Below are 14,188 nucleotides of genomic sequence, written 5' to 3' on the forward strand. Positions count from 1 at the left end.
TTGATTAACTCAAAAATAAAAAATTGCATGCTAAAGTTAATTATGTGTGACTTGAAAAATGTAGACAAATTTTTTAAACCTTAGTATTTTCATTTATATTTTGAGATGAAGCTATTTTTTTTTTGGTAGAATATAATATAATATATCGGTAAGATATTATCACAATATAATAAATTGTGATAATATCAATATTATATTATATTATATTATTATATTAATTTTCTTATAAGTTTAATTATATAAAATATTATCATAAACAATATGATAAATTTTGATAATATCTTACAGATATATTATATTTTACAGAATATATAGACACTCTCTCAAATAGAATGATTCTTGTATTACCATATTTAATATTAAAATTTATAAGTCACCTTAATATGGATTTATAAATGGAGTACTAATTATGATGTTCTAAAAAGCCCATGAACAAGTACACGAGGAAAATATGAACTATTCAGACATGTACTTGGTTTTTAAAATATAGATATATATCCAAATGTATGAACATAATATTTTGATTAGTTCAAAAATTAGTTTACGTGTGTCACATATCAAAAGATTTTTCAAAGAATTATATGTTGAAATATTAAAAAATATATTTTTTAAGGAATATTACAACATATTGAGGAAAAACATATATACTACATGGAAGATTCTTAAGACAATGAAAAATATTTCAAGGAGCATTCTTCACGAATGCTTCAACAGATAACTAATTAATACACAAAGTCCATAATTATTGTACATATTTTAATTAAGGGATTATCCAATGCAGAATAATAGATAAAGCCAAAATGTTTGATTGTTTGACCATCTTTTTAAGTTATTAAGAGTAATGTTCAAATTTAGAATTCTTGAAATCGAATTCAAAATTTTTCATTTTTAGATAAGATCTTTATGGCTTAAGTTAATTAATTGACTTGTTCATTACGTGTAACTTACACCAAGTTTTAGAGAGTTTATCAATAAAATCGTGAACAATTTTAAAAAAAAAAAATAATATGGGTCGGATTTAGGTCAACGTGACACCTACATTTCAAAATGAAAAATCATAGACAACTCCATAAATGATAGCTCTGTGAATTAAACATTTTTTTTTTTCAAAAAATCAAAAGAATGCTTCTCATCAATTATCAAACTCAGTTTATATATATTAATATATACTACATAGTAATCTATGCACATCAAATCATTTTTTTTAATGGAGATGACGATGAATATAAGAAAAAAACAAATTATTATTTCTTTGTTATTGATTGAAACAGACATTTCGAATAGAGGATATTGAATTAATTTTGATTAATTCTTTAAGTGATTGAATCAGCGAATTGAATACAATTAAATTAATAAATACTCTACAATAAGATACTGACAAATTCTTCTACAAAATATAACATTTTTAATTGAACAAATGTAAGGAATCTGAAACTTAGTAAAGAAAAATCAAGAAATTGTAATAGGCTAAACATTATATATTTTCTATTACAAGTGATATAGATGGAGATAAAAGTGATTAATTAGTTACATAAATGTCAACTAAGACGAAGCCATTTATTTTTTAAAATATGCAAAGAAGAAGACTTGGTTGTGAAAATTCAATTTTAATAAAATAAAACCATATAGAAAATTGAACATTTCAAATAATCCCCCCATGTCTATAAAAACCTTATAGATATTGGCTGTGTAAGAACATTAAGCAAGCAAATTAAAGCAACAGCCAACTCATGAAGACAGCTTTAAGCCTATTATGCTACCTTCTTATTAGCATTACTGTTGAAGCAACTAATCAAATCCCTCAACAGGTTAGTAGTACTAATTTGCGAATAATTCCTCGGGCATGTTATGTCAAAACGTTACGCTTATTCAAATCTCAAACACAATTGTCTTATAAAATCTGCGCAGAAATATATTGTGTACTTGGGCGACCTTCCTAAAAATGGCGCATCGTTATTGTCGTTGCATACGAATTTGCTCCAAACAGCCCTTGGCAGGTTAATTATCTTATTTAGATTATTAATAATATATATATATATATATATATATATATAATTGGTTTGGTTGGTTGACTTCACACAATTATTATATTTATGTTACTTGTAAATTGATGCAAAGTTTGTAGATAAATTAATTTCTTTTGCCATTTTTTCTTCTCTCTTATATTAAATATTAATTAATTATATGGTTCCACATTACAAATATTTTAAATATCATCACTTAACCAAACCAATAGGGTTATTTTAATCTTTGAGAAACAACTTCTATTTCACAATAATTTTAATCTTTAAAATTTAGATGAATTTGATCTTCCTTTTGAATATATGATTGCATGTATTAACAAAATGGGCATAATATAAATAGTTTATTTTTCTTAAATACAGATTATACATTCATCTGATTATAATAATTTTTTTTTTTTGGTTAGGGACAATGTGATGGATTTGATCATTCACAGTTATAAACGAAGTTTTAATGGATTTGTTGCGAAATTGACAAAAGAAGAAATGACAAGACTCTCCGGTTTTCATCTTAAATATATATATTTTTTCTTTTTTTTCTCCATTATCCTAATTAATTAATATCACAAAAAAAAACTTATTTATAGAAATGGACGATGTTGTGTCTGTCTTTCCTAATGAAAAGAAAGAACTGCACACAACGAGATCATGGGATTTTATGGGATTTTCTCAACAAGTTAACCGGGCATTACCCGTCGAAAGTGACATAATTATTGGAGTGCTGGACTCGGGTATATGGCCCGAGTCCGATAGTTTCAAGGATGATGGTTTTGGTGTTGGGCCTTTGGGTCCAGCCCAATTAGGCATCTAATAAAATAAGCAAAACCCTAAGAATGCTGCTTATTCCATCATTTCTAGAGAGAGAAGCTATTCTGCAAAGAAGAGAAGAAACAGAGAAGAAGAAACAGAGGAAGAAGAAGAGAAGGAGGCAGTGGATCTCTTACATTTTCACCTTCAGGTTGAGAGGGTTTTCCACGTAAATCTGGTGTTGTTTTGTTCTGTGTTTGATCTTCTGTTTTTAGACTTGGATAATCTGTGCATTTACCCATCTCACATTGCTAGATTACAGTATAAAAGTAATCTTCATTTCAAAATTCCCAACAAGTGGTATCAGAGCTGTTAGGTTTATTTTGAAGAGTGCTTTTGTAGGTTGAGATGGAAGGCAATAGCACAATGATCAGGTTGACAAACAATAACTGGCAGATTTGGAAATCCAAAATGGAGGACATCCTTTATTGTAAGGATCTGTATGAGCCAGTTGAAGGAGATAGTGCAAAGCCAAAAGAGATGGTTGAAGCTGATTGGATAAAACTGAACCGGAAAGCAGTCGGCACAATCAGACAATGGCTTGATGATAGTGTTTATCACCATGTAGCAAGTGAGAAAAGTGCTCATGAGCTATGGAAGAAGCTAGAGTCATTGTATGAGCAGAAAACCGCAGGCAACAAAGCGTTTCTGATCCGAAAGTTGGTAAATCTGAAATTCAGAGAAGGCACAGGTGTTGCTGAGCATTTAAACGAGTTCCAGAGTTTGATTAATCAATTATCAGTGATGGAGATGACCTTAGAAGATGAGTTACAAGCCTTATTGCTATTGGGATCATTGCCTGACAGTTGGGAGACATTGGTTGTGACTGTTAGTAATGCAGCTCCGAATGGTGTGCTTACTATGAGTATAGTTACTAGCAGCTTGTTCAATGAGGAGACAAGAAGGAAGTCAACTAATACAAATAGTGCACAGGCCCTAGTCACAGAGAACAGGGGAAGAGCTGAACACCGACAACAATCAAGAGGTCATAGCAAGTCAAGAGGCAGATCAAAATCTAAGGGAAGAGAATGTTATCACTGTGGTAAAGAAGGTCACATGAAGAAAAATTGTAGAGCCTGGAAAAGACTACAGAATGAAGGCAAAAATCAGAAGAAAGATGATGAAAACAGAAATACCACAGCCACAGTAACTGCAGAGGATGTAGTTATTCTTTCTTGTGAAAATGAACAATATCTACATGTAGAAGATCACCAAGGAGTTGAGTGGATAGTTGATACAGGTGCTTGCTATCATGCTACACCGAATAAAGAGTTCTTCACCACGTACAAGGCTGGAGATCTTGGTACAGTGAAGATGGGTAATACTAGTCACTCAAGCATTGTGGGTATTGGTGACATTTATTTGCAGACAGAACAGGGGCATCGGTTAACACTGAAAGATGTGCGGCATATTCCTGATTTACGTCTAAATTTGATATCAGGTGATGCATTGGACAAAGATGGATTCAAGCATTATCTTGGTGGTGGTGAATGGAAACTCAGCAAAGGATCAATGATTGTAGCAAAAGGGAAGTCGTGGCATTCATTGTACAGAACACATGTGAAGGTACTCAAAGATGATCTGAATGCAGTACAAGCTGAAAGCTCTCTAAATCTGTGGCATCAACGCCTTGGCCACATGAGTGAGAAAGGGCTGCGAATTCTGGTGAGGAAGCTGCACATCCCCTCAACCAAAGATGAGGTTCTGGATCTATGCGACTACTGCCCATTTGGTAAGCAACATCGAGTCTCTTTTAGTCAGACATCAGAAAGAAAACATAATGTGTTAGACTTGATTTATTCTGATGTGTGTGGTCCTTTTGAAGTGGAGTCATTGGGTGGCAATCGATATTTTTTAACATTTATTGATGATGCGTCTAGAAAGGTGTGGGTTTATTTTATGAGAACAAAAGACCAGGTATTCAATTACTTTCAAGAGTTCCATGTCATGGTAGAAAGAGAGACAGACAGTAAGCTGAAATGTCTTCGCTCTGATAACGGGGGAGAGTATACCTCCAAGGAATTTAAAACATATTGTACCAAATATGGTATTCGACATGAGAAGACAGTGCCTGGAACTCCGCAGCACAATGGTGTGGCTGAGAGAATGAATCGCACCATTGTAGAAAAGGTGAGATGCATGCTGAAGATGGCAAAGTTGCCAAAGCAGTTTTGGGGAGAAGCAGTTCGCACAGCCTGCTATCTCATAAACAGGTCGCCATCTGTTCCTTTGAAATTCGAGATACCAGAAACAGTATGGTCTAAGAAGAATGTTTCATACTCACATCTAAGGGTGTTTGGATGCAAAGCATATGTGCATATTCCAAAGGAACAAAGATCCAAGTTGGATGATAAAGCAACTCCATGTATTTTCCTTGGATATGGAAATGAAGAATTTGGGTACAGGTTATGGGACTCAGAAAAGAAGAGAATTGTCAGGTGCAGAGATGTTGTGTTCTTTGAAGGTCAGACAGGGATAAGTCCAGAAATCATTGAGAAGTCAGAGAGGGTTGATGAGTCCATAGAACTCATACCAATTCCTTCACATGTACAGTCAACAGTAACGGATGAAGATGAACAAAATGAAGAAGCCACTGAGGAAACCTCTGACATGAATGGTAGTAATGATGATGAGACTGTTTATGGTGTTCCTGAGCAGGGGGAGCAACATCGTCAAGAGGAGCCAGAAGAGCCCCCATTAAGAAGGTCTGAGAGAGAGCACCAACCTTCTAAAAGATACCCTTCTTCAGAGTATATCCTGTTGACAGAAGAAGGAGAGCCAGAAAGTTTTCAGGAGGCACAAGCTCATAAAGACAAAGTTAAGTGGCATGATGCAATGAAAGACGAGATGAAGTCATTGCAAGAAAATGACACATATGAGCTTGTGGAGCTTCCTAAGGGCAGAAAGGCCTTGAGAAATAAATGGGTGTTCAAGCTAAAGAGAGATGAAAATGGAGAACTTATGAAGTACAAAGCCCGACTGGTCGTAAAGGGTTTTGGACAGAAACAGGGCATCGACTTTGGGGAAATTTTCTCACCAGTGGTAAAGATGACTTCCATTCGTGCAGTGTTAGGTCTAGTATCTGGCCTAGATCTTGAACTTGAACAACTTGATGTAAAAACTGCATTCCTTCATGGTAACCTTGAAGAAGAGATCTATATGGTGCAACCAGAGGGATTTGAAGTGAAAGAAAAAGAAAACATGGTTTGCAAATTGAAGAAGAGTCTATATGGTTTGAAACAAGCCCCGAGACAGTGGTACAAGAAATTTGACTCCTTTATGATGAGTCATGGGTACCAGAAAACCAAGGCAGATCCATGTGTTTTCTTCAAAAGATTTCCTAATGGAAAATTTATAATCCTTTTACTTTATGTTGATGATATGTTGATTGCAGGACAGGATGCTCTGTTTATAGCTATGTTGAAGAAAGAGATGTCCAAGACATTTGAAATGAAAGACATGGGTCAAGCACGCCAGATATTGGGCATGAAGATTACTCGTGACAGAAAGGCTAAGAGACTTTGGTTGTCACAAGAGAAGTACATTGAAAGGGTGCTTGAAAGATTCAACATGCAAGGAGCAAAGAAAGTAAGTTGTCCACTTCCTAGCCATTTGAAATTGAGCAAGAAGTTGTGTCCATCAACAGAAAAAGAAAAGGATGAAATGTCAAGTGTGCCATACTCCTCAGCTGTAGGGAGTTTGATGTATGCAATGGTTTGCACTAGGCCAGATATAGCTTATGCAGTCGGTGTGGTAAGCAGATTCCTTTCTAATCCAGGAAAACAACATTGGGAAGCAGTGAAATGGATTCTTAGATATCTAAGAGGCACTTCCAATTTGTGTTTGAGTTTTGGAAATGGTGAACATGTGCTAGAAGGTTACACTGATTCTGATATGGCTGGAGATCTGGATCACAGAAAATCCACTTCAGGTTATGTGTTTACTTTTGCAGGGGGAGCCGTGTCATGGCAATCCAAACTGCAGAAATGTGTGGCTTTGTCAACCACAGAAGCAGAATACATTGCAGCCACTGAAGCTGGTAAAGAGCTATTGTGGTTGATTAGATTTCTCTTGGAGCTTGGTATGCAACAAGAAGATGCAGTTGTTTTCTGTGATAGCCAGAGTGCCATAGATTTGAGCAAGAATGCTACATATCATTCCAGAACTAAGCATATTGATGTGAGGTTTCATTGGTTAAGAGATGTAATAGAAAACCAGCAGATGAAGTTGAAGAAAATCCACACGGATAAGAACCCGTCAGACATGTTTACGAAGATTGTTCCAAAAGACAAGCTCGAGCTCTGTTGTCGGCTTGTCGGCATGAATACCAAGTGATGACTTGAAGATCGGTGTACCTCTCTCCGTGGGCTGGAGGGGGAGATTGTTGGGCCTTTGGGTCCAGCCCAATTAGGCATCTAATAAAATAAGCAAAACCCTAAGAATGCTGCTTATTCCATCATTTCTAGAGAGAGAAGCTATTCTGCAAAGAAGAGAAGAAACAGAGAAGAAGAAACAGAGGAAGAAGAAGAGAAGGAGGCAGTGGATCTCTTACATTTTCACCTTCAGGTTGAGAGGGTTTTCCACGTAAATCTGGTGTTGTTTTGTTCTGTGTTTGATCTTCTGTTTTTAGACTTGGATAATCTGTGCATTTACCCATCTCACATTGCTAGATTACAGTATAAAAGTAATCTTCATTTCAAAATTCCCAACATTTGGTCCTCCACCCGCAAAATGGAAGGGAACTTGTCAATCATCGGCCAATTTCACTTGCAACAAGTGAGTTATTAGAGATCTATAATATACACACTTTTAGTACAATAATTATTGTGTCACACTAATTGTTATAATGTAGGAAAATCATTGGAGCAAAGTATTATAGAAAAAACGGCTGGTTTAACGAATTCGATGTTCAATCTCCAAGAGACTCCAGAGGTCATGGAACACATACAGCATCGACCGCAGCTGGAAACATAGTGAGCAATGCTAGTCTATTTGGGGCAGGTCGAGGAATTGCTCGAGGAGGGGTTCCATCGGCCCGAATAGCGGTTTATAAAATATGCTGGGACGATGGATGTTACGATGTGGATATTCTAGCCGCATTTGACGATGCCATCGCGGATGGAGTAGATATTATCTCGCTTTCGGTTGGAGGGAGATTTCCCCGTGATTATTTTGAAGATTCCATTGCTATCGGAGCCTTTCATGCCATGAGAAAGGGTATTTTGACGTCGAATTCAGCTGGAAATAACGGCCCTTCTCTTTTATCGGTCTCGAATTATTCACCTTGGTCCTTATCTGTTGCTGCTAGCACCATAGATAGAAAATTCTCAACTAAGGTGCAATTAGGAAACAATCAAGTTTATGAGGTAACACTTTTAAAACTAATTCATTTGTACTTTTTTTTCGAATATCTATTTTGTTCGCACGTGGAACTAATTAAACGTATGGAATATAGGGTGTTTCTATAAACACGTTTAACAATCTTACGGATTTCTATCCACTTGTTTATGCCGGAAATGTGAAAAACAGAACATTAAACATAAGCTATTTGGACCCAAGGTACTTGAATATTTGCTTAACCATGCATGTATATATGTTATATATGGTCTTAGTTTTATGATTTGTGTGCTACAAATGAAGGTATTGTACCCCGGGTACATTAGATGCGGAGTTGTTAAAAGGAAAAATCGTATTTTGTGAACTCCTAAGTAATGGGAAAGCACCGTTTTTGGCTGGCGCGGTTGGAACATTGATGAGGGATAGTCGATACACCGATATGGCCTCAACATTTCCCCTGCCGGCTGCTCATTTTGGCTTGACCGATGGAACCACTATTTTCGAATATGTTAACACGACAAGGTAAAGATATATTTGATAAGATTACCACAATTTTAATTCTTGGTGGCCTCTAATTGTTAATTTTGAATCTCTTATTTACAAATTTTTAGCAACCCAATTGCAAGAATATTCAAAAGCAATGAAGGAAATGATACATTTGCACCTTATGTGGCATCATTCTCATCCAGAGGTCCCAATCCCATTACAAATCACCTTCTCTCGGTAAGGCTATAACAAATATATAATTCTAGGCTATAACTTTTATTTAGTATTTTTTAATCAAATGATCATTATACAACTTATATGTTTATAATTTTAAATTTGATTTTGATGATTAAAAAAATCTGATCGTATTGAAACCTAGCCGGACATATCGGCTCCGGGGGTAGACATTTTAGCAGCTTGGTCACAAACATGGCTTACAACCGTAGAGGAGGACACTAGACGATCACCTTACCACATCATATCGGGTACATCAATGGCTTGTCCACACGCTACTGCTACAGCTGCTTATGTGAAATCTTTTCATCCTTCGTGGACACCTGGTGCGCTCAAGTCGGCTCTTATGACCACAGGTAATTAATTAAATGCAATTCCTCGAAACATATATAACGATTACTCGAGACAATGTTGTTAATTTTTGTGCGTGTTCTTTGATCATTTCTAGCCTTTCCCATGAGTGTTGATTCCAACCCCGAAGGAGAACTTGCATATGGGGCAGGCCACATTAATCCTCTTAAAGCTGTCAATCCCGGTCTAGTTTATGATATTGGTGAATTAGATTATATAGAGTTCTTGTGTGGGCAAGGCTACGCTGACAAGTTGTTGCGACTGATCACTAGCGATAATAGTAGCTCATGCTCAAATGTCACTAAAGATGCCGTGTGGGATCTAAACCTACCTTCTTTTGGAATTGGTGGTGTGCCATTTAAACCTTTTAACCAAAGTTTCACAAGGACCGTCACGAATGTGGGGAACCCTTCATCCACGTACAAATCCAAGATCACGGCTCCACAAGGGCTTAAAATACAAGTTGAGCCGAGTGAATTATCGTTTAGTTCTCAAGGCCAGAAGTTATCATTTGTATTGAAGGTGGAAGGAGTGATGGCTAGATCAAGATTGTCGGCTTCTTTGGTGTGGGATAATGGTGTGAATCAAGCGAGGAGTCCTATCGTTGTTTATCCGACTAGCTAGTTCGTGACATTTGGATGGACATTTTCTAGTATTTCTAATGAGTTGAATAATAATCATCATTTGTATGATTTTGTTTTTATTGTGAATGTATTTGTATTGAATTGTAAATTATAAAATTTAAATGAATCTAGGTTGTGATATCCAACAAAAATACATGTGGCTTATCTTCTTTATATATAGCTAGCATACATATTAGCAAAACTTTATTATTGTTTTTTTTATTGTGATTCCTCATATACACCCTTTAACTTAGTACATTTTTTTAGTGATAATTAAATTCAAAATTTTTATCTTTTATATGTAATATTTTTTGTCATTTGTAAAAATGAAATATAAACTATTTTAATTGATAAATTGAATGTTGTCATACATAAAATATATATATATATATATATCTATTATTAATATTGTTTTGGATTTATTTAAAAAAATCTGGTCAAACATTGCTTACTTAAGCGTCTTTTTGTTAACCATAGACTTGGTCTTTTGATTAGTTTTACTTTTTAATATTTATTTAGTTAATAATATTTTTTTTCTGGGTTATAAAGGTCAACCATTTATAAGCTTGTATTAAACATGATTACTAATTTCATTAGTGTAGATAATCATAAAATTGTTAATGTTGGTGAGTGGACGAGTTATCAATGTGTAAATTAAAATGAGATTAAAATGAGATTAATCGAGGGACAATTATAATTTAATCAATTAAATATTTAAATGTAATGTACATTTTCAATATTTAAATCCATAAATATTAATTCAATCAAACATATCCAAAACATTCTACATACATTACAGTATTACCCAACAATAAAACAATAACAAGTTAGAGCACTAACAACTATTACTAAACATAAATAACTATTCGTATAATAATTTGATTCATTTATGGGTTTATAAACAAAATAATATATTTTTGTCGTTTTATTATAACGGTTCAATTATTTTGTCGTTTGTTCATAAACTCTAACTATTGTAATATTTATTCACTTGTTAGTGATCAATTCATTAATTCATAATAATTATAAAGCATCTCAAATGAATCTTTAATTCGTATTGGTTTAATTATTCATGCAATGAGATTCAATTTTTACTTCAATGAAATTAACTTAGTTTAAATTTTAATTTTAAAACAATTTCAAAGAAAATAATAAATTAGTTAAATTCATACTAGTTACCTTCGATTCCATTCTTCAATAAGGTATCTTAAATTTGAAGATTCAAATTCTCCGTACATTGAACTTATGTCATCCAGGGCGTGCTGCAAAGCTGATATATTCCTTCAAAATCTTCATATGACGAACGTGTACCACCATCGGGTTGGTATATAGAGGAAAGACCCCGGATGAATTCAAAATATGTCGGTAAAATTTACACTATGTGTTTGTTCTTAATATATAATATTAATTCGTCTAATCTCAACTAGTATAGTTGTGATTAAAAGAGTTAATACTATATATTAAGAATAAATATATAGTGTTAACTTTGTCGACGTATTTTAGATTAATCGGGGAGTCTTTTATCTAGAGGCAATCGTTCATCATATAAAGTATTTGAACTTTTAAACTCCTTCAATTTTCTTACAAAGATTTTAAAAGAGAGATGATTGATAATTTTTTAATTAGTTGGCTTCAAATAAATAGTAAATTTAGAATGGTTGAATAAAAAGAAAAAAAGATTACCAGAATAATTATGTCATTAATTAAAATTATTTTCTTCCCACTATATCTTGATGACGTTCAAATAAATAGCAAATTTAGGTTGGGAATTGGATATGGAAAAGAATACTTAAATAATTATGTCACTATTAATTATATAATCACTCGGGTCAAATTTTATTTTAATTCTTATGTCTAGTCCACAATATTTAATCTACACCATCTAATTCATAGATATTTATAGTAATTTATTAACCCTGCATTCAATTTTAAGACAAAATATTGTTATAATTAATACTTATAGATTGTCTTTACAAGATTTGTTTGGATTTTGAAAATTCAAAATTGTGTAGAAAATTATTGAATTTTAAACAAAATTTTGAATTTTCAAAATTCAAATTAATAAATTTAAGGATTCAATTTAAATAAATAAATATAAACTTGAATAACAAAAAATATTGTAATCTAATTATTGATAAAAGGTTCAACATTTCATACATAGATTTGCAATAATTATATATATAATAGAATAATTTCATAATTATACGTCTAGATGAATAATCTATTTAATTATTAATAATTCATCGTTTAAGCTAGCATACAACATAAATCTAAATTTATCGGTACAAAAGATAATTAAATTTCGAATATAGTTTCAATCCTTAAGTCCAAAAATATTAAAACAAAAAAAATCTAAACAAACATATCCAAAACATTCACACATTCAAACATCACCTAACAATAAATCAACAAATTACAAATTAAACTTAATTATCAACTTACTTTGTTACTTGATTTGCTCAATTTTATGGGGGTCTAGGATATCATTATAATGGTTTTATTATCTAAAATAAATCCAACAGGATTCTTCAAACCACTAAAAATGCAGCTACATTGTTATATAATAATTTCATTAACTAGCTAGCTAGGTTTTCAATATGTAGAATTAATTGCACAATATAGGAGCTCTTTCATGAACCCTCATTTTTATATAATATTTCTATTACTCTAAATAATGAAGAACATGAATATCTAAATTATTCTGTTTATTTCATTTACATTACTGAAAAAAACAATCTGTTGTAATATATATTTGTCAGTTTCGCATAATTTTACTCACAGTCAGTTGTGATTTTAATTACCACAACTTGTAAATTTATTAATTCGCAATAACTAAAAAAATGTCAAATAATGATTATACAGTTTTTTAAATGAAATATGCTTATTTATAATATACTCGTGACACGTACTATTCAACTACGAATTTATTGTTATCGTTTTTTCTTGATACAACGATTCAATTGCTTATTTATCGTTTTCTCGACACGATCATTCAACTATTTTCCGTTTCTTCAAAATTAATTTTTTTTATTAAATATTCATAAAATCAGATAAATAAAAGTAGAGGTGTTTAAATGCAACGCAACAAATAAGTAAGACAAATAAAACTTATATATATGAAATTATTTAGAAATAGAATTAGAAATATAAATATTTTAAAAATAATATCAAAATTGTTTATTCACGTTCGATTCAATTTGTTTGTCAATAAGAATGTCAATTTCTCTCTAAAATAGAGCAAAATTCTAACTAACTGTTTTAATATAATGTTTCAATGGTTTTTATTTAGTTAAACATCATTTTAGTTTATAATTAATTTTATTATATTTTTTTTAAGATTGAGACATGACTAGATTTATTATATGGTTATTACAAAACCTTAAAAAGGCATTGCTACTCTTATATATCTTTATTAATATATTATTTTCAATTGCCTTGTCAAACTTTTTACAATGGATAGAACTCTGGAGGCTTATAGACCAATTAAATACATGGACTCAACCCTAAAATTCTATAGATATTTTCAACAACTTTGGATCATTAAAAAACAGAAATTAATATTTGGTAACCTTTGATAGTTTCAGGATCCGAGCGGTTCTTCTTTGGATTCATTTTACAAACAAAAGAAGATCTACCCGAAGATCCGATTGCTTCGTCTATTGTCAATTGATCTCCGCTGTTTGTTAACCTGTATGTTTTGTCGATGTAAGTCGATCCAGAAAAATAATATGTGGTTCCTTTGATTCAACATCTGACGAAATGTTATAATGTCTTCATATTATATCTTGGTCACTAATCTCACCTTTTATCTAATTCTTTTCTCTAATTCAAAGTATTTAATGTACACAATTTAATTCAATAGATTAATAGTAATTTATTAATTTGAAGCAATTTTTTAAAGAATATATATTAATTTAACCGTTTGTACCTATTGTCCTGACACCATGTAACGGACACCCATAAATACTTTTTCTCCAACCATACTTAAAAAAAACTCAAAATTAGTTTTTGTAACCTCTCTTCTAACTAAACGCATATAAGCGTTTGGACGGTACATCCTTCATTTTTTGCTATTTAAAAAAATTGGTCCTTAGGTTATATTTTTTTTATAACTTTTAATTTTTTTACATTTAAATTAATTTTTTAACTTATATTTTTTTATTTTTAAAATAAAAATTTTAATTGTTTTCTAAATATATAATTAAATCATTAAATTTATTATATTTGAAATTTAATCTAATTTATTTTATATTTTATAATTTACTTTATATTTTTAACTTATATTTTATAATTATAATTTTATAAATTATCTTATAATATGTTAACAAT

General features: G+C 32.0%; 1 protein-coding gene across 1 annotated transcript; it reads left to right on the top strand.

Annotated features, from left to right (window-relative positions):
- Positions 1 to 1,730: 1,730 nt before the first annotated feature.
- On the top strand, positions 1,731 to 9,860 carry LOC124910027 (cucumisin-like). Its single transcript, XM_047450652.1, has 11 exons — positions 1,731 to 1,808; positions 1,909 to 1,997; positions 2,429 to 2,523; positions 2,609 to 2,789; positions 7,539 to 7,604; positions 7,681 to 8,194; positions 8,284 to 8,387; positions 8,469 to 8,687; positions 8,777 to 8,888; positions 9,031 to 9,241; positions 9,334 to 9,860. Exons 1-11 carry the CDS (start codon positions 1,731 to 1,733, stop codon positions 9,858 to 9,860), a joined length of 2,196 nt encoding a protein of 731 aa, XP_047306608.1.
- The last annotated feature ends 4,328 nt before the right edge of the window (positions 9,861 to 14,188 follow it).

This window comes from Impatiens glandulifera, chromosome 7 (genome assembly GCF_907164915.1).
Source record: "Impatiens glandulifera chromosome 7, dImpGla2.1, whole genome shotgun sequence".
In the NCBI taxonomy this organism is placed as follows: domain Eukaryota; kingdom Viridiplantae; phylum Streptophyta; class Magnoliopsida; order Ericales; family Balsaminaceae; genus Impatiens; species Impatiens glandulifera.

What these genes read in the sequence shown, in the direction of transcription:
- LOC124910027 (XM_047450652.1), top strand. Translation starts at nt 1,731, where the DNA reads ATGAAGACAGCTTTAAGCCTATTATGCTACCTTCTTATTAGCATTACT. An exon ending in GATAGTTTCAAGGATGATGG is followed by an intron (nt 2,790 to 7,538) that starts TTTTGGTGTTGG and finishes AAAATTCCCAAC; the next exon opens with ATTTGGTCCTCCACCCGCAA. An exon ending in ATAAGCTATTTGGACCCAAG is followed by an intron (nt 8,388 to 8,468) that starts GTACTTGAATAT and finishes CTACAAATGAAG; the next exon opens with GTATTGTACCCCGGGTACAT.